Genomic DNA, 20,242 nt, shown 5'->3' with positions numbered 1-20,242 from the left:
GGTTGCTATTATTTCGGTGCTGTTTACTTCTTGAACTACAAATTCATCGAAACGCAACTGAACTAGCAGGTTAGCAATAAGTTTCGCCCGGACGACTTATCAAACGCAACAGCTTCCGGTGCATAGTAAACACAAGTTTGACATTGGCCACTACGGAACATTTCTAAGCGATAAGTATGGTTTCGTTGCCGTTAAATACGTTAAAACAAATAATGAAAACAATGACAAATAGTCCAGGCTTTGACAGAGTCCTGACTAAGGTAAAAAAAATTGTACACTTTCTGCGACATTTCCTGACCGTTTATATAAACTCAACAGTTCACCGAGCTAACAATGGCTCGCCCTGTTACACTGTCACACATACCTATGTCCTTTCCTCAGGTGGACGTCTTGTCTGCCAGCCCAGGAAAGGTGGTGTGTGAGATGAAGGTAGAAGAGGAGCACACTAACCGGGGAGGCACGCTACACGGCGGGCTGACAGCCACCCTGGTCGATATCATCTCCACCGTGGCTATCATGAACACTGAGAGGGGAGCACCAGGAGTCAGTGTGGATATGAATATAACGTGAGTCCATAAACACTGTAAATCTTAAAAAGCTCAGATTTTTTCGTCACTGATCCCCAGAAACCTGACCATCGTCTGTGGACTAACCTGTGAAATTTAAATGGATATTTGAGCTCTCAAATGTAGAAAATGTGAAAATGTGTGGGATCAGCTCGTCTTAAAATAAAATAAATTGAAATTCATTCCTATTTATTTCCTCTGACGGTGACCTTGACCTTCAGTGTGTTAACATGGTCAGATTGAAGATTAACTTCATAAACACAAATGTCAATGTCTTACAGATACATGAACGCTGCCAAGATAGGAGAGGACGTACTTATCACTGCTCAGGTTCTGAAGCAAGGACGGACGCTCGCGTTTGCCACCGTAGACCTCACCAGTAAGGTCACAGGGAAGCTCATTGCTCAAGGAAGACACACTAAACACCTGGGCAGCAGCTAAGCTGTCCCCTCTTTGTGCCTATATGTAAATCACGAATCATTTAACTACACTGTCAAGACAAGTGAAGATGTAAACTAACCTCTACGAGTAAATAGTTTGCAAACCCACTGTGTACAAAAACAAAAAGGGCAACAGTGCTACAACTCCTTCCAGAGCTGTGCATTATGTTGTCACCACTACTGTATTAATGGTACTGGTTCATGCACATGCAATAAAGCAAATGGACAAATGTAATGCTTTCAGAATTTGCACTGTATTGGGATATGCTCAGCAGTATTGATTTGAGAATCAACAGAAATAATATTTCCAGAAGTTACACGCCTTATACCTTTTCATTTGAACACACTGAATCAACAAGGAGCAAAATTATTTGTACTGTGTGCTTCATATTCTTTTGACAAAAAAAGCCTGCAAAACCCAATTTAAATTTAATGAGCATGGCAGCAAATTATCTAAATTTTAGTAGGTCAAATTAAACATAAATCAGTTAGCTTTCAGCGACTTTTGTTAAGTGTGTTAAACATTAAGTATATCACCATTTCAATCTCTCACCAACCCACATCCCAAATAAAACAAAACATAAAACAGCAGATTTCAGTAGCTTAAATGAACAGTGCATGAACGACGGCTTGAACGGTGACAATGACCTTCAACATCTAACCAACATGTCTCAACTTTGTGTACAATGCCTTTCAAGTCACTCAAGATTTTCGCAAAGGCCTGCCTAGCATTTTTCAGAGGAAAGCAAATGACACAAAAACTTTTTTTTTTTAAAAAAGTCCAGCAAAAAAACTAAGGCGGTTTATAAGAAGCCATACCTACACCATATGATTTGACAAATATTGTTCATCTTGTTTTCTTCGCTTATACAGGTGTTTTAACGCCTATTCACACCCGTCCCTTGGTCAAAAGATTGTATAAAGTTGTTCTAGAAACCCCATTGACATTACAAACAAGCTTTAACAATCCTTTCTTATGACAACAAGGATATAAAAACACGTCCATCTGAGAACCACCGTGAAGACATGTGTATTGTTTGTTCCTGCTTTGATGCAACATAAAGAGTTCCTTCAATGACCGGTGCTGTTGACAGTGTGGCTCCAAGAGAACAACCAACCACTCAAAATCAATGTTCGTGCAGGTTCAAATAAACAAAACTGGATGAGTGAGTAAGAGGGAATGCAGAGGGAGTGAAATAAAAAAAAAAACAAACAAACAAAATGGGGGAACCAATCCAAAAATGGCAGAGAGGAGAAGAGGGACATTGGGAGCGTGAGGGGAAAAACAAGGATGGAAACTGATTCAGCTTCAGGTCAGGGAGGGGAGAACGAATAGGTAACAAAAAAGGAGAGATCCAAGCACAAGTTCAAATCTTTTAAAAGGAAACGGGTGGAGATGAGTACATCAATTTGCTTCTGAAGGCTTAGGCAGGAGGGAGGGGAAGGGCTTTTCCCTATGTGGCTGAGTGGAGCAGGAAGCCTTAATCTGGCATGTATGGGCGGAGGTGATCCTCGATGTCTCCCACACCCCAGCAGGTCAGCTGGTCCTGGGGCAGGTAAAGGCAAAGGCTGCACAACTTGAAAACTGTGGCCTTAGTTTTAGGAGTCTGTAAAAGAAGTGGACAGAGAACATTTTTATTCTCAATTGTCTCCCTCAGAAACAACGAGATGCTGCAATCTGATGATAAATACAGTTGAAAAGTGCACTAAAACTTTATTTTACTGAAGGTTTTTTTCCTTTTGCAAAGTTTAGTTTTGTTGATTACATGTGTAAATTAGTTTTTTCTATTTAAAATTATGCACTACAGAGTGCAGAGCAAACAGACAATGCAGACAATAACGTTAGTGTCAGCAATTATGTCTCATTTGTTATTATAGTTGTTTGATTTTATTAGATACAAAACAACGTGACATCAGCATTATGTCATCATCTCTAAATATTGGCATCGGCCATTGAAAACCCAAACGAGTTGACCACTAGGTAACATTGTGATTTCATTGGAATGACTCACCTGTAAGTGCTGTCTATCCATGAAGAGAAATACAGACTGACTTGGGTTGTTCATGACCATCCCAGCCTTGTCTTTGCGACCCAAAGCATGCAAGCACTGCTTCTCATAGTCTCCATGATGAAATTCAAACTTGGCCTGTAAATCATAGGATAGACTTGTGAGCCAAGAAGTACATTTTGTTATATCCATGGGTGGGTAATACACATCAATTACTCAAAGTCCCGTATTTGAAATACGTAAAAAGATATTCATTGTGAAAATCAAATAACTGCAACGCACACAAAAACGTTACTTTGAGTCAAAAAATAACTTCTACCATCTTTGAGTTTTGTTGGTCAAATAAGACATGTTTGAAGACGTCACTTTGGACTCTATTCTACAAAGTAATCAGCATGTTAAATGATGGTGAAAATAATTTAGTTGCAGCCATAATTAACAAGAGGCCTCAAACATTTAGCGGGGGACAAAGGAGGGAGGGAGGCCTGTTGGGATGACGCCTGCTGCCAGGGAAGAGTCACATCTGTGTCCTCTCTTAAGGTCAGCTCTTCTTCACTCTGTGTGACTGTGCTGTAAAAACGGTGCTGTCGACTTGCTGAGCAAACACGAAAACACTCAGATTTGAAGGTCGCATCGCAGAGCGAGGGGAGGGAGACGTCTTGACAGCTTGTTGGCAGAGACGGCGAGGAGGAGGTTACATCCGGGTTGGAGTAGACCTGAGGTCACTCCAACCCGGATGTAACCTCCTCCTCCAAGTCGAATTAAATGTAAACATCATTTCATATTCCTTGATTCTACAAGTTACCTCAGGTGTACCAATGAAAGGCTTCCGGGTGTACTTGCTCGTTCCATTAAATCCAAGTGCAACAAACTGTGCTTTGTATGATTGACACTGAACAACTCTAGGCGATGTCACATCTAACCTTATAGGTGCTCATGAATATCACCGATGGTTGCTATTATTTCGGTGCTGTTTACTTCTTGAACTACAAATTTATCGAACTGCAATTTAGATTGGCAGGTTAGCAATAAGTTTCGCCCGGACGACTTATCAAACGCAACAGCTTCAGGTGCATAGTACACACAAGTTTGACATTGGCCACTACCGAACATTTCTAAGCGATAAGTATGGTTTCGCTGCCGTTAAATACGTTAAAACAAACAATGAAAACAATGGCAAATAGTCCAGGCTTTGACAGAGTCCTGTCTAAGGTAAAAATTGTACACTTTCTGCGACATTTCCTGACCGTTTATATAAACTCAACAGTTCACCGAGCTAGCAATGGCTCGCCCTGTTACACGGTCACACATACCTATGTCCTTTCCTTAGGTGGACGTCTTGTCTTCCAGCCCAGGAAAGGTGGTGTGTGAGATGAAGGTAGAAGAGGAGCACACTAACCGGGGAGGCACGCTACACGGCGGGCTGATAGCCACCCTGGTCGATGTCATCTCCACCGTGGCTATCATGAACACTGAGAGGGGAGCACCAGGAGTCAGTGTGGATATGAACATAACGTGAGTCCATAACTACTGTAAATCTTAAAAAGCTCAGATTTTTTCGTCACTGATCCCCAGAAACCTGACCATCGTCTGTGGACTAACCTGTGAAATTTAAATGGATATTTGAGCTCTCAAATGTAGAAAATGTGAAAATGTGTGGGATCAGCTCGTCTTAAAATAAAATAAATTGAAATTCATTCCTATTTATTTCCTCTGACGGTGACTTTGACCTTCAGTGTGTTAACATGGTCAGATTGAAGATTAACTTCATAAACACAAATGTCAATGTCTTACAGATACATGAACGCTGCCAAGATAGGAGAGGACGTACTTATCACTGCTCAGGTTCTGAAGCAAGGACGGACGCTCGCGTTTGCCACCGTAGACCTCACCAGTAAGGTCACAGGGAAGCTCATTGCTCAAGGAAGACACACTAAACACGTGGGGCCTCATTTATAAAACATTGCGTAGAATCCATACTAAAAGTGTGCGTACGCCCAAAAGCTGAAAATGGCGTACGCCGAAAAATATTCGGATTTATAAAACCGTGGGTACTCACACCTGCACGCAATTTTCCCTTTATAAATCACACTCCACCTGGAAGATTGCGCAGATGGATTCACCTCACATCCCGCCCCCGACACACCCACATTTTACCATGAATGGTCAATGCAAAGTACCTCATGAATGTCTTTGCATATAAATATGCCTGCTGATCAATGGCATTTTACGTACGATCATGGCAGAAAAAAGAAAAAGAAATTTTACGGAGACTGAAATCGAGGTGCTTGTGGGTGAGGTGGAGGCCAGAAAGGATATTTTGTTTGGTGGTCACAGTAGTGGCGTCACGAAAAAAAGAAAAAAGAAAAAAAAAGAGTGGCGGCACGTCGTCACCGCAGTGAATAGTTAAAGTGCCACAGAGTGTTCTGTGGCAGAAATTACAAAGAAGTGGTCGGATGTGAAGGTGGAGGCCAAGAAGAAAGTGGCATGGCACCTTTGAGGAGGCCGATGGCTCTCTCCACGACGGAGCGCGCGCGAGAGTATGCCACATTGAAGCGCACCTCCTCTGCGCTCTGCGGGTTGGTGAAGGGGGCGAGGAGCCAGCGCTTTAGGGGGTAGCCACTGTCACGTGCAAGGTATAACAGAAGAGTAATTATAAATCAGGCTTTAATGGGTAGAATCTATACAATGGTGTTTATGTACTTACCCAGGAGCCAGCCATCAGGCGCAGCACCTGCCTGCAGTCTGCTCCCCACACTACTGTGCGTCAGGATGAATGAGTCAAGTGTTGACCCAGGCCACCGTGCCACTACATTCGTCAAGATCATGTCCGAGGTACATATAATTTGTACATTGAGTGAATGCACATTTTTTCGGTTCACATAAGCAAATTCATTTTCACTCGGAGCCCTTATAGCAATGTGAGTGGAGTCAATTGCACCGATTACATTTGGGAAACCGGACATTGCTGCAAATTGCCTTTTAATGTTGGCCTGTTCACCCGCAGTGTAAGGAAACCTGATGTATCGACTGGTCATTTTTATAATGCCATCCAAAACGGCTGGCATTATGGCACTGGGGGATGGCTGCGATATCCAAGACCTAAGGACATAATTTAACTACTTATATCATACCCAAAAGGGACTTTAGACAGACAATGTAACATTATATAATATTAATCATATCAAACACTTACCTGTCGGCTAATTCCCGCTGAAAGGAGCCAGTCGCCAGAAACCCCAGAGTGGTCAGCACCTGGATATGCACCGGGATGGCGCGGTTCCGGCGGGTGGGTCTATCTAACACTGGGCCCAGTTCAGCACATAGATCCAAGAGCACCGCTCTAGGGAATCTAAATCGGCTTATTAGCCAGTCATCATCACAGGCCAGGAAATCTCCGTGGTCCCTAAAACTTCTCTCCATCCTCATCTTACCATTTGCGTGATCTTCCAGCAGTGCCAGCGCATCCATTGTGCAGCATTACGCACGAGTGTCACCGCACTATTTATATCCTTACTCAGCAAATTGAATGATTGTTACACACCTTGTCACAATTAATACTAATCCATCAGTGCCATCCACCGTTCTGTATCATTTGAAGATGAAAGTATGATATATGAACATTGTGCATAGAGTAGTAGGCCTAACGGCTCACTAAAGGAACACATCTATAACACTGCAGACTTGGGTGTTTATGATTACGCGGGTCTATAAGTCTGATATGTGATGGCATAAGATGTATGAGATCAATCTGGCTTCAATTCACCACCTCACCATCTGCTCCACCAGTTCCCCCTGTCTCCAAAATGTTCGTACCCAAGCATCAAAGTTGGCATACCGGTGCGCACATTCTCACGCTAAGTTTATTTTTATAAATTACAATCTTTGCGTAGGAAGTTGCGTACGCAACTTTCAAGCCCCGTTTTGTGCGTAAGTAAGTTTTATAAATGAGGCCCCTGGGCAGCAGCTAAGCTGTCCCCTCTTTGTGCCTATATGTTAATCACGTATCAACTACACTGTCAAGTGAAGATGTAAACTAACCTCTATGAGTAAATAGTTTGCAAACCCACTGTGTACTAAAACAAAACGGGCAACAGTGCTACAACTCCTTCCAGAGCTGTGCATTATGTTGTCACCACTACTGTATTAATGGTACTGGTTCATGCACATGCAATAAAGCAAATGGACAAATGTAATGCTTTCAGAATTTGCACTGTATTGGGATATGCTCAGCAGTATTGATTTGAGAATCAACAGAAATAAAATTTCCAGAAGTTACACGCCTTATACCTTTTCATTTGAACACACTGAATCAACAAGGAGCAAAATTATTTGTACTGTGTGCTTCATATTCTTTTGACAAAAAAAGCCTGCAAAACCCAATTTAAATTTAATGAGCATGGCAGCAAATTATCTAAATTTTAGTAGGTCAAATTAAACATAAATCAGTTAGCTTTCAGCGACTTTTGTTAAGTGTGTTAAACATTAAGTATATCACCATTTCAATCTCTCACCAACCCACATCCCAAATAAAACAAAACATAAAACAGCAGATTTCAGTAGCTTAAATGAACGGTGCATGAACGACGGCTTGAACGGTGACAATGACCTTCAACATCTAACCAACATGTCTCAACTTTGTGTACAATGCCTTTCAAGTCACTCAAGATTTTCGCAAAGGCCTGCCTAGCATTTTTCAGAGGAAAGCAAATGACACAAAAACATTTTTTTTTTTTAAAAAGTCCAGCAAAAAAACTAAGGCGGTTTATAAGAAGCCATACCTACACCATATGATTTGACAAATATTGTTCATCTTGTTTTCTTCGCTTATACAGGTGTTTTAACGCCTATTCACACCCGTCCCTTGGTCAAAAGATTGTGTAAAGTTGTTCTAGAAACCCCATTGACATTACAAACAAGCTTTAACAATCCTTTCTTATGACAACAAGGATATAAAAACACGTCCATCTGAGAACCACCGTGAAGACATGTGTATTGTTTGTTCCTGCTTTGATGCAACATAAAGAGTTCCTTCAATGACCGGTGCTGTTGACAGTGCGGCTCCAAGAGAACAACCAACCACTCAAAATCAATGTTCGTGCAGGTTCAAATAAACAAAACTGGATGAGTGAGTAAGAGGGAATGCAGAGGGAGTGAAATAAAAAAAAACAAAAAAAACAAAATGGGGGAACCAATCCAAAAATGGCAGAGAGGAGAAGAGGGACATTGGGAGCGTGAGGGGAAAAACAAGGATGGAAACTGATTCAGCTTCAGGTCAGGGAGGGGAGAACGAATAGGTAACAAAAAAGGAGAGATCCAAGCACAAGTTCAAATCTTTTAAAAGGAAACGGGTGGAGATGAGTACATCAATTTGCTTCTGAAGGCTTAGGCAGGAGGGAGGGGAAGGGCTTTTCCCTATGTGGCTGAGTGGAGCAGGAAGCCTTAATCTGGCATGTATGGGCGGAGGTGATCCTCGATGTCTCCCACACCCCAGCAGGTCAGCTGGTCCTGGGGCAGGTAAAGGCAAAGGCTGCACAACTTGAAAACTGTGGCCTTAGTTTTAGGAGTCTGTAAAAGAAGTGGACAGAGAACATTTTTATTCTCAATTGTCTCCCTCAGAAACAACGAGATGCTGCAATCTGATGATAAATACAGTTGAAAAGTGCACTAAAACTTTATTTTACTGAAGGTTTTTTTCCTTTTGCAAAGTTTAGTTTTGTTGATTACATGTGTAAATTAGTTTTTTCTATTTAAAATTATGCACTACAGAGTGCAGAGCAAACAGACAATGCAGACAATAACGTTAGTGTCAGCAATTATGTCTCATTTTTTTTATTATAGTCGTTTGATTTTATTAGATACAAAACAACGTGACATCAGCATTATGTCATCACCTCTAAATATTGGCATCGGCCATTGAAAACCCAAACGAGTTGACCACTAGGTAACATTGTGATTTCATTGGAATGACTCACCTGTAAGTGCTGTCTATCCATGAAGAGAAATACAGACTGACTTGGGTTGTTCATGACCATCCCAGCCTTGTCTTTGCGACCCAAAGCATGCAAGCACTGCTTCTCATAGTCTCCATGATGAAATTCAAACTTGGCCTGTAAATCATAGGATAGACTTGTGAGCCAAGAAGTACATTTTGTTATATCCATGGGTGGGTAATACACATCAATTACTCAAAGTCCCGTATTTGAAATACGTAAAAAGATATTCATTGTGAAAATCAAATAACTGCAACGCACACAAAAACGTTACTTTGAGTCAAAAAATAACTTCTACTATCTTTGAGTTTTGTTGGTCAAATAAGACATGTTTGAAGACGTCACTTTGGACTCTATTCCAAAAAGTAATCAGCATGTTAAATGATGGTGAAAATAATTTAGTTGCAGCCATAATTAACAAGAGGCCTCAAACATTTATATCTAAAGTAATCTGACGACATGCCAAATTCTGACCTGAACAGGCCTAAAGGGTTCATCATCAGCCCCCTTCCATCTGGAGAACAGCAGACAGACAATCTTCTCAATATCGTTGCGTGGCCAAAGGATGAAGTCCATCTCCTGCGTGCAGCCTATCACATCCTGTGAATAACAGAAGGAAGAACAGTGTAAAACACAACTGTACACCGTCTTCTTGAAGCTGTCCCCCTCCTAAGTTGGTGCACAGACGTACCCTTCGCATTGACTGGTATCGGGGGGCGTGTAGTTGCACAACATCTTTTTGCAGGAGTTCTATTGAACTCTCGAGAGTGTAGCTGGAATCCCGCACACCTCGTAGGATGTTTTCTTCATAATTGTTGGTCATCACTGGTACCACTTCAGCTACCTCAAAAAGTGCAGACTTCTTCTTCTGTTGTGACAAAGAAAGACACAAACATGTATTTTGAGTCATGGTTTAGCCTTAGTCGTATGAGAAACAAGTCTGATTTTAACACTGATAATAATTAGATTACGGTGTAAGAATGTGGTGTCAGACTTGTCAAGTATTACTGAATTCTTCTATTTTTACTGACAAACCTTTTCTTTGAAAACGAAGGCTATATAAATCTTGAAGTCGAACTGATCAGCCAAAGATTCCCTTTTCTTCCGAAGTTGAGCTCGAAGTCGATTTCTTGTCTGATTTCTTCGTGAAGTTGGGTCCCCCATGGTTAGATTTTGAAGGTAGTGTCTTCCTCTTGTGCAGAATATTTTGGCTACACTCTCTGCTTTTGTATTTATACGTTGGATAAAGGATGGAGCTAGCTACCCTTTGCAGAAACGACGCATCAAACAACTCTAGGGCTACATCTGTGAATTACCCGCTATCTACCAAATGAAAAGGTCAAAAACTCAGAAACAAAACTAAGTCATTTTTACTTCTGTAAAAGGGCAGTGTTGAGGTGGGGAATGATCAACAAGCTAAGACTACATCTCCTTCTTACTTGTTCAGAAATCCATGTTTTAAGACATGACTTTTAAGCCAAATTAGCTTTTTCTTCAACCTGCCATCCTCAAGGGATCACAACAGAGATTTAAATTAAAGAGCAAATCAGATTTGACAAACTTTTCTTCTGTGTTACTGAAATCAAGAGAAACGGCTGCTAGTGTAAAAAACCCATACCGGCAATATATTTTTGCAAGTGAAATTGAGGCGTACAGAGACTAGCAAGCGGACAAATAATCTACTGTTTGGGTCATTTCAAAGTCCCTTATCCATGACTGTCGATTTGTGTTTGTTTCCCTGTAGAGACTGCCTTATGTGCGCGTTACAGACGGATTGGGGATACAGACAAACATGGCAGGTAAATACAGATGCCAGGAGATATTGGCACCGGGTAACATCGAAGACTACTGCGAAAGTACCTTGACATTTCCTTGACTGTTACTGCCACTCGTTTGGCCCACGGCCTGCGGTGCTGCCACTGCTGATAGTCATGATGTGGGCGTATTTTTAGCACACTAGCTAAGGTGAGCTAGCAAGCTAATCTAGGCATTCACTTCCAACACTAACTAGTAGTGAACCAACGATATAGCTACATCTTATCTTCTGACTGATTGGCTTAATTGAGGCCTATGTGTGGTCGGCTAGCTAGCGTACAGTCATCTTTCCACGCGTTTACATTTTCTCGTCTGGTTCAATGTGACTGCCAGTGCTGTGAGAGTCAATAGACCTGCGGGGCTGACTGACTAGCTGGTTTTGCTTGTGCTCAGCATTTTAGCTCGGTATAATTTGCTTCAGTCGTGTCTTGTCAACAACTACATCGACAAAAATCAGCCAGGGAATCAAAAGCCAACCAACGACGAACGCTGAATGGCGAAATACACCTTAGCTACACAAAATCTCCCCCTTCCACGTCTGAAGTTTCGAGGTGTTTGCTGCGCTTGTTTTCTTTCTCTTCTTTTCGTCAGTCGTCACAACCTCCGACTCGCCCTGCTGCATGCCATGTCAAGATAAATCGACAATCCAGCTGAAATCCTCCGTTCTTTCAGTCGACATGTGGCGTGTTCTGTCTCCCGGCGGGCCCATATTTAACGGCGTGTCGTCCAACGTTTTTCCGTTTGGTTTCTTTGTGTGTTTTCGGGCAGCTAATAATGGCACAGACGGGCTCGTCGGTCCACAGCCTCCCCAAAATGGCTGCACAGTCAACTACAAAGATGTGACGTGTGTTGACATGTGACCGCACGAGTTAAAAAAAAAAAAAAGAAAAAAAAGCACTCATCGTGAGTGGCTCCTTTACCACGTGAGCCGGTGGGCGTATTTAAGCTCCTGGCGCGAGATCCACAGGAAAGAGAATAGCCAGTCTGAATAACTAGGTGTGCCTCATCAACGGTAAGTTGATTTTACGTTTATCTACTTAAATATTGTCTTCATTCGCTCTACTTCTCCTGCTTATTATTAAGTACTGCCGACAGAAGCTACTTTTGTGTTAGCATTGCTCTGTAGTCGCTTCCAAAAGCTTACGTTTAGCGTTAGCTGACTCAGTTGGCCTTTTGTACCGTAACGTTTCCTACATAGGTGCCGCCGCATTTAACGTTAAACTAGTCTTTTTAACAAGGTAACGCCAATTAAGTCTCATTGTAAGTAAGACACGTTTCACAATGAGCGTTGGCGTGTTTAAAATCTAACGTTAACACCTTAAACTAGCTCATTGTGGCTGCTTATCTCAAATGTTTGTCGCTTTCTGTTCACTTTCAAATGTAGAGACGTTATGTTCCTTCCCCATTAGATCTCTTGGAAGAAAATGAGCTCAAGTGGAAAGCTAAAACACAGCCGCCAAATGTCCAACGAGAACATAACGGTGAGTGATTAGTTTATTCTGGGTTTGAGGTGAACTCCTGCAGATTAGTATCCAGCCAACGGTTAAACGTTTAGGGTTGAGATTCAAGAGACAATACACAAGTAACTTAACGTATCACAATATGTCGCCTTTATTGGTGTGGACGATGCCGTCACACGCCGTTTTTACATAGACAAAAGCTGATGAGACTTCAGTATCTATAGGTGAGACTAAAAGAAGTCACGTGTATGAGACAGGAGGAAAAGCTCTTCGTTGTTTTGCCCTTTCTGTCCCAGTAAATATAGCCCATATAGTGTTGCTAAAAACAGGGTGCACATTCTTATATACTGGAGTTTTCAGTGTAAACACAGCTAAATGCATGTGGCATCATTCAAATGTGCAATCCCATAAACTCTCAAATGATGGCCCTTTGACATGTTGCAGTAGAAAAGTGCAGGTATAAATGACAAAATGCATTTTGCTGTTTTAATTTCCAGGCTGGCTTACTGGGAAATTTGAACAGAGCTGGGTAGCTGTTAAATTAGTAACTCTTGCTTCTCTGACATGTAGAAATTTCTGCTGTTAAAGCTTATTTGAGCAGCAAACGACTTCAGCAGTGGAGGGAGACTGAAGAATCTGTCATTGTTTTGCATGGCAGTACAGTTTAACTGCATTGTTTTGGCTGAGTATTAGTCGAAGAGGTGAATGTTTCATGTCTGACAGGTCTTCCTTAGCTCCTCCAATTTGGACAAAGATCTAAGTCCATGTATAGGCTGTACCTCAATGGTACCAAATGGTACTCACATATAGGCATGAAACACACTCTCAGCTGTGTGTAGCTGTGGCCAAACATTAACAAACTGAGCTTGTTGGATGACCTGTAATGAGCCTTGAGGAGAAACTTTCCCACGGCTGTTGGAAAGAGTTTAGCCTGTGCCCCCGTTCCCACACCTGTGGGCCTGTTGCACATGGAAGCGGTGTTGTTGAAGCACTTCACTTATGCCCTCTCCCATGGTGACAGTGTAACTAAAGTAAGCGTGCAAAGTGATTCTAAGTCCTGATGAATAGAGGCTTTGAGATTGAGAACACAGGTCGTATTAGCTTCCCATGTGACTCAGTCTTGAGTTTCTCAAGACCCACCAGGGAAAGGGTTCAGATATTGCCTTTTATCATTATCATATCTGTGGTTTGTGATCTATTCAGCAAAACGGTAAAACTTAAGTTGTCTTCCAGAGCTTCTTCACACCGTCTCATAAGGCAATGGGACCCCCCAGGCAAACCCTGCAGGTCCTCCAGCCCTCAGCCATCAACAAAGATTTGGGAAGGTCAGCTCAGGTATGTGGTGGCTTATTCCTGGATGTCTATTTTGTCAAAGTTTGCATTCGATCAAAACTGTGTATAGTATTGTTCAATTGACAGATGTGATTTGTAGATGTCTTTCAACAACCCTCCTTCTAAACCAATTTTCTCTCTTTTTAGATGGGTAAGGTCATTCCCAAACGGAAGCAGTGGAGCGCAGAACAAACTAGAGGCCCAAAGAGGGTGAAGGTAGAAGTCAAATCCACACAGACAGAGGACAGTCAGTGTTTGACAGATGGCATGTCCAATGAAGCCTATGAACTTATGGTCAAAGGTAGGAAAGGATCAATGCACTGCACACTACAAATTGTTGAATCTACTCAATAAGCAAACTCATCTTGAGCTTAAATTAATGCTGTTGCAGAAACACCACCTTCCACCTACTGGAAAGAGGTAGCCGAGGAGCGTCGAAAGGCCTTGTACAATGTTCTACAGGAGAACGAGAAGGTGAGTTAATCACTAAGAGATGGCTAATGTTTAGCTCTCAGTTGAGCTGTTCCCACGCTCCCACTGAGCCAAGTTGGCTCCAGTCCAGCTGGCACTGAATTTTGATGTAACTCTGCACCTGAATACTGATTAAAGTGAGTTTGCTTTTCTGTAAGCAATTACACTGAGGTGCCCATTCTGTAATAATGAAACCTGCGTGCTCATTTTGAATGGATTATTTGAAGGTCTGAAAGTTCTGCCTAATATACCTAAAATGCCTTTTTTTTTCATGAATTAGTCAGTGATTCGTGTTATTTGTAAGATACATTGTTCTGAGGATTTATTAAAGTGCGCTTCTGGTTTCTTTATTCAGCTTAATGACACCACTTTTTCTTCCCCTTCAAACCAGCTACACAAAGACATCGAGGCCAAAGATGAACAGATAACAAACCTCAAATGTGAAAACGACGAGCTGCAGGAGTTGGCACAACATGTACAGTATATGGCTGATATGATTGAGGTAGGTATGAGTTTTGGCTCCCGATGTCTGGTCTTCATTTTAATCACAAGCTTGTTCTAGGATTGAATTCAAGCCTTGTCGTACACATTTGCATGCTGCACATTTTCTTAAGACAATTCCTAAATTATTTACCTGAGTGTATAAATGTCACATCTTCAGACAGATGTGCACCATCGCAAAGACCCTTATATGGAGTATAGTAAAAATGAAATGTAAACCATATTGAAGGGCTTATCTCAGTATTTGTATGTAAACTTTTTTTTTTTTTTTTTTTTTTTTTTATAATATAAAGCGACTGACTGGGAAGAGCCCAGACAATCTGGAGGAACTGAGGGACATGGCCCTTGATGTGGATGACGACGATGACAACGATGACGACAATGACAACAACGACGACAGTGTAGTAGCAGGTCAGAACGAGGAAGAAGACTCTCATTGCAGTCAGAGTGATGCTGAGGAAGAGGAGGCCTCAGACAATGAACAAGATGGACCGCAAGACTGACCGACACAACTCGTGTATGTCATTGGACGTTTACAGATTTTAGCCACAGTGTGTTTTGGCAGTAACAAGTGGTCATGCATTTAACTTAACAGGCCTTCAAATCATTCTATGAAGGTCATTTTTGAAATGCCTCTAATTTTATCTTCAGCCTTGACAAAACAGTGATTGGTTCCATTCTTTCAGAGTTATTGTAGCTTTTGCTAGACTTGTCAGTTAAACCAGTGTATATATATATTTTTCACATCAGAGATTTTGACATGTCTCAGGAAAAGCACAGGTGTAAATTCAAGCCTTTGCTGGCTCCGGACGATGTGTCTGCTTTGAAGCTTGAATTTGATGTTGGAAAGACAGTCTTTTGTTCTGCACATGGATGCACCGAGTCAATCTTGGCGTGGTGTTGAGTGAAGTTCGCTTAGCTGTTAATCTGCTGTAATGTGGGAGTTTGCTGCCACCTGCTGAAGCAAGTGCAGACTCATCCATTAGTTCTTGAACAGAGGCATCTGCCCTGTCACCTGCTGCAGCATCAGTAGCCTCAAACATCAGAGTCCTCGGTCACCTGTGCTTCTTTTTTAAGACAGTCCAAAATGTGTGCTGTGCCCACTGAGGTGATTTTGCTTCAAATGACAGGAACCTCTTCACTGCCAGATGTGGCCGAGAGCATGGCCCTCAAGGGTTTTCGGTTTACACTGTTAAATTGTGCAATGTTATGGCACTGTGTACATAAAGCAGATGTAAAATAAACATTTTTACAAAAAATTGTTTTCAAGTGGATGGTGTTTTTTGTTTTTGTTTTGTTTTAACTTAGTGTCTGTCTGTGTCTCTGTCTACCTATCTACGGGCCACAGACCAAGTTGTGTTGAGGGCTGGTGGGTGGTTATGAACAAGCTCTTGCCCTGACTTTTTGGCCGAATACATTATGCCGGCTAGACCAAAGCGAAAGGGGTTGGTGTTTAACGATGTGATTGGGTCAGCCCAATGTCAATCGGGCCGCTGATCGACTGTTTGGTAGTATGGGCCGGTCAGACCAATATTTAAAATAAAAAAAAAAGTGGCCGACTGTCGGCACACCGGGAAAATGCCCGCTCTGCCAGATGGTCAGTCGGTCCCTGGCCTCCACTGAGAAACCCGAGCCGGTAACATCTGAAAGGCCCAATCCCGGAATTCCCACAGACCCCTAAGCGCTTCAGCAGACCACCACACAGACACGGTAAAGTTACCAGCAGGAGAAGACGACAGAGGAAGCAGACTAATATGTCGGATATTATCTTATCATGGTTGAATTTTGCGCACGAGGCTACGCGCTGTTGATTTGTTTGACCTTTGTTTTTATGTCAGCCGCACAATATGAAAACTACAATTTCAGAAATTTCCCCAAGGAGGAGCTCATGCCCCTCACGGCTGCGTGTGGATTGGCTTTGGACTATTACGCAGCAGAGAGGTGGACGTAATCGATCCATTATTTGGAATTGAGTCTGCGCTCGCACCGGCTTCTTAGGGACAGCGTGAGATACTGCATGCTGCACTGTAGCAGCAGCAGCACACACGAAGAACCGTCCTTTGCAGGAAACCTGGATCTCCGCGTCTACTGGTACGTTATGATGAGAGCGTCCTGTCAGAAGAAGTGCAGAGCGCACTTCCACGCGCTGCAGTTCCCTGTCCACGACAGACAGATGCTGGAGGACTTCAGAAAAAGGTCCCTACAGGTATCTACACTTTGCGCACTTCAGGGTGAGACACTCTGTTTAAGGACACCTTCAATACATCATACCCGTATCTTCATCATCACCCCTGACAAATGTTTTTAAAACTAAAATTATTTAAATTCTACACAGAACATACTGTACAGCACTGGTACCGGTCCGTGGGCCATTTGGTACCGGGCCGCACAGAGAGACACACACTAATGATGATAATAGTAATAATGATAACAACAACAACCCGGGCCGGGATCCGACCCGGGATCTGACCCGGGACACAGACACACTAATGATAATAATATCAACAACCGGGCTGGATCCGACCCGGGTCACACACTGATGATAATAATGATGATAACAGCTGGGCAGTCAGCTTGAATTAAAGGCATGATCTGGGATCGGGATCTGACCCGACACACACACACACACACACACACACACACACACACACACACACACACACACACACACACACACACACAGACCAATAATAATAATAATAATAATAATAATAATCATAATAATAGTATCAACAACCCAGCTGGCATCCGACCCGGGACACACATTGATGATAATAATGATGTAACAGCTGGGTCAAATCAGCTTGAACTAAAGGTATGAATCAGTTTTTCAGCATCTGACCCGGGATCCGACCCGGTACCTACCCGGGTCCGACCCGGAACTTTCCCGGATTGGTCTAGAACTTACCCGGGTCGGTCCCGGCAATGTCCCGGGAAATTTCCGGGTCGGTCCCGGGTAAGTTACCCGTCGGAGTGTTGGAATCCTGTCAGAAAGGAGGAAAGCAGTCCAGTTTATCGCAGGTTTTACTGCATGTCCCTGTTCGATGTCGCCGCCACCGCTGTCATCGGCCACGGGAGCTGATGAAGACCGCCACACAGACACGGTAAAGTTACCAGCAGGAGGAGACGACAGAGGAAGCAGACTAACATGGTTGAATTTTGCGCACGAGGCTACGCGCTGTTGCTTTGTTTGACCTTTGTTTCTATGTCAGTCGCACAATATGAAAACTACAATTTCAGAAATTTCCCCAAGGAGGAGCTCATGCCCCTCACGGCTGCGTGTGGATTGGCTTTGGACTATTACGCAGCAGAGAGGTGGACGTAATCGATCCATTATTTGGAATTGAGTCTGCGCTCGCACCGGCTTCTTAGGGACAGCGTGAGATACTGCATGCTGCACTGTAGCAGCAGCAGCACACACGAAGAACCGTCCTTTGCAGGAAACCTGGATCTCCGCGTCTACTGGTACGTTATGATGAGAGCGTCCTGTCAGAAGAAGTGCAGAGCGCACTTCCACGCGCTGCAGTTCCCTGTCCACGACAGACAGATGCTGGAGGACTTCAGAAGAAGGTCCCTACAGGTATCTACACTTTGCCACTTCAGGGTGAGACACTCTGTTTAAGGACACCTTCAATACATCATACCCGTATCTTCGGGATCCGACCCGGGATCCGACCCAGTACCTACCCGGGTCCGACCCGGAACTTTCCCGGATTGGTCTAGAACTTACCCGGGTCGGTCCCGGAAATGTCCCGGGAAATTTCCGGGTCGGTCCCGGGTAATTTCCGGGTCGGTCCCGGGAAAGTCCCGGGAAATTTCCGGGTCGATCCCGGGTAAGTTACCCGGGTCGGACCCGGGACTAGACCCGGATCCGACCGGGACAAGCACACACTAATAATAATAATAATAATAATCCGGGCCGGGACACACACACACACACACACACACACACACACACACACACACACACACACACACACACACACACCAATAATACTAATGATAATAGAGAGAGAGAGAGAGAGAGAGTCAGCGTCGGAGTGTTGGAATGTCCCTGTTCGATGTCGCCATCACCGCTGTCATCGGCCACGGGAGCTGATGAAGACCCTGACGCGGCAAACATATCAGAAATTTTGCGAATTTGGCAGCGTTGGCTTGAAATCCAGGTTCTTCTTGTCTCGCGGTTTCTCTGCACCTCCTTTTCGTTTTCTCTCCATTTTCGAAGATCCTAACAGATTACGTTACTGACGCAAATGAGGGGAAGTGTTTCATGATATGATTGGGCGAGATGAGTCCCGTCAAGTGTCAGTGAATTTAATAACCTATGGGCCGCAGACCAGCGTGTGTGGAGGGCCGATCGGTGGTTATGAACAAACTCTTGCGCTGACTTTTTTTTTTTTTTTGGCCAATGCATTATGCCGGCTAGACCAAAGCGAAAGGGGTTGGTGTTTAACGATGTGATTGGGTCAGCCCAATGTCAATCGGGCCGCTGATCGACTGTTTGGTATTATGGGCCGGTCAGACCAATATTTAAAATAAAAAAAAAAAAGTGGCCGACTATCGGCTCAAATAGCACGTCGGCCCACCGGGAAATGCCCGCTATGCCAGATGGTCAGTCGGTCTCTGGCCTCCACTGAGAAACCCGAGCCGGTAACATCTGAAAGGCCCAATCCCGGAACAGACACGGTAAAGTTACCAGCAGGAGGAGACGACAGAGGAAGCAGACTAATATGTCGGATATTATCTTATCATGGCTGAATTTTGCGCACGAGGCTGCGCGCTGTTGCTTTGTTTGACCTTTGTTTTTATGTCAGCCGCACAATATGAAAACTACAATTTCAGAAATTTCCCCAAGGAGGAGCTCATGCCGCTCACGGCTGCGTGTGGATTGGCTTTGGACTATTACGCAGCAGAGAGGTGGACGTAATCGATCCATTGTTTGGAATTGAGTTTGCGCTTTCACCGGCTTCTTAGGGACAGCGTGAGATACTGCATGCTGCACTGTAGCAGCAGCAGCACACATGAAGAACCGTCCTTTGCAGGAAACCTGGATCTCCGCGTCTACTGGCACGTTATGATGAGAGCGTCCTGTCAGAAGAAGTGCAGAGCGCACTTCCACGCGCTGCAGTTCCCTGTCCACGACAGACAGATCCTGGAGGACTTCAGAAGAAGGTCCCTACAGGTATCTACACTTTGCGCACTTCAGGGTGAGACAGTCTGTATAATAAGACACCTTATATCAACACATCATACCCGTATCTTCATCATCACCCCAGACAAATGTTTTTAAAACTAAAATTATTTAAATTCTACACAGAACATACTGTACAGCACTGGTACCGGTCCGTGGGCCATTTGATCCGACCTGGATCTGACCCGGGACACACACTGATGATAATAATGATGATAACAGCTGGGCCAGTCAGCTTGAATTAAAGAATTAATGAATCAGTTTTTCAGCATCTGACCCGGGATCCGACCGGGTACCTACCCGGGTCAGACCCGGAACTTTCCCGGATCGGTCTAGAACTTACCCGGGTCGGTCTCGGATAAGTATCCCGGGTCCGACCCGGAACTTACCCGGGACACTAATAATAATAATAATAATAATAATAATAATCCGGGCCGGGATCCGAGTCGACACACACACACACA

General features: G+C 43.5%; 4 protein-coding genes across 5 annotated transcripts; 3 read left to right on the top strand and 1 right to left on the bottom strand.

Moving 5' to 3' along the window:
• The first annotated feature begins 101 nt into the window (after positions 1–101).
• Positions 102–2,228, top strand: LOC139345431 (acyl-coenzyme A thioesterase 13-like). The gene is made up of 3 exons (XM_070984000.1): positions 102–260; positions 382–566; positions 848–2,228. The coding sequence occupies exons 1-3, from the start codon at positions 177–179 to the stop codon at positions 1,005–1,007; spliced, it is 429 nt and encodes a 142-aa protein (XP_070840101.1). The 5' UTR covers positions 102–176; the 3' UTR covers positions 1,008–2,228.
• Positions 2,229–4,065: 1,837 nt separating this feature from the next.
• LOC139345430 (acyl-coenzyme A thioesterase 13-like) lies at positions 4,066–8,198 on the top strand. Its single transcript, XM_070983999.1, has 3 exons — positions 4,066–4,227; positions 4,346–4,530; positions 4,812–8,198. The coding sequence occupies exons 1-3, from the start codon at positions 4,144–4,146 to the stop codon at positions 4,972–4,974; spliced, it is 432 nt and encodes a 143-aa protein (XP_070840100.1). The 5' UTR covers positions 4,066–4,143; the 3' UTR covers positions 4,975–8,198.
• c17h6orf62 (chromosome 17 C6orf62 homolog) lies at positions 7,212–11,650 on the bottom strand. Its single transcript, XM_070983998.1, has 5 exons — positions 10,044–11,650; positions 9,700–9,876; positions 9,483–9,608; positions 8,991–9,125; positions 7,212–8,583 (listed from the first exon to the last, which is right to left on the bottom strand). The coding sequence occupies exons 1-5, from the start codon at positions 10,170–10,172 to the stop codon at positions 8,458–8,460; spliced, it is 693 nt and encodes a 230-aa protein (XP_070840099.1). The 5' UTR covers positions 10,173–11,650; the 3' UTR covers positions 7,212–8,457.
• Positions 11,651–11,780: 130 nt separating this feature from the next.
• Positions 11,781–15,840, top strand: gmnn (geminin DNA replication inhibitor). 2 transcript variants are annotated; one of them, XM_070984950.1, is made up of 7 exons: positions 11,781–11,835; positions 12,233–12,304; positions 13,517–13,618; positions 13,763–13,916; positions 14,007–14,089; positions 14,478–14,588; positions 14,881–15,840. In XM_070984950.1, exons 2-7 carry the CDS (start codon positions 12,248–12,250, stop codon positions 15,088–15,090), a joined length of 717 nt encoding a protein of 238 aa, XP_070841051.1. In that variant the 5' UTR covers positions 11,781–11,835; positions 12,233–12,247; the 3' UTR covers positions 15,091–15,840. The 2 variants fall into 2 exon arrangements, with proteins under 2 accessions (XP_070841051.1, XP_070841052.1); XM_070984951.1 differs by lacking the exon at positions 11,781–11,835 and having other exon boundaries at positions 12,258–12,304; positions 13,506–13,618.
• The last annotated feature ends 4,402 nt before the right edge of the window (positions 15,841–20,242 follow it).

This window comes from Chaetodon trifascialis, chromosome 17 (assembly GCF_039877785.1).
Source record: "Chaetodon trifascialis isolate fChaTrf1 chromosome 17, fChaTrf1.hap1, whole genome shotgun sequence".
Lineage (NCBI taxonomy): Eukaryota > Metazoa > Chordata > Actinopteri > Chaetodontiformes > Chaetodontidae > Chaetodon > Chaetodon trifascialis.
Note: the sequence above shows the minus strand (reverse complement) of the source record. Positions and strands in the feature narration are given on the sequence as shown.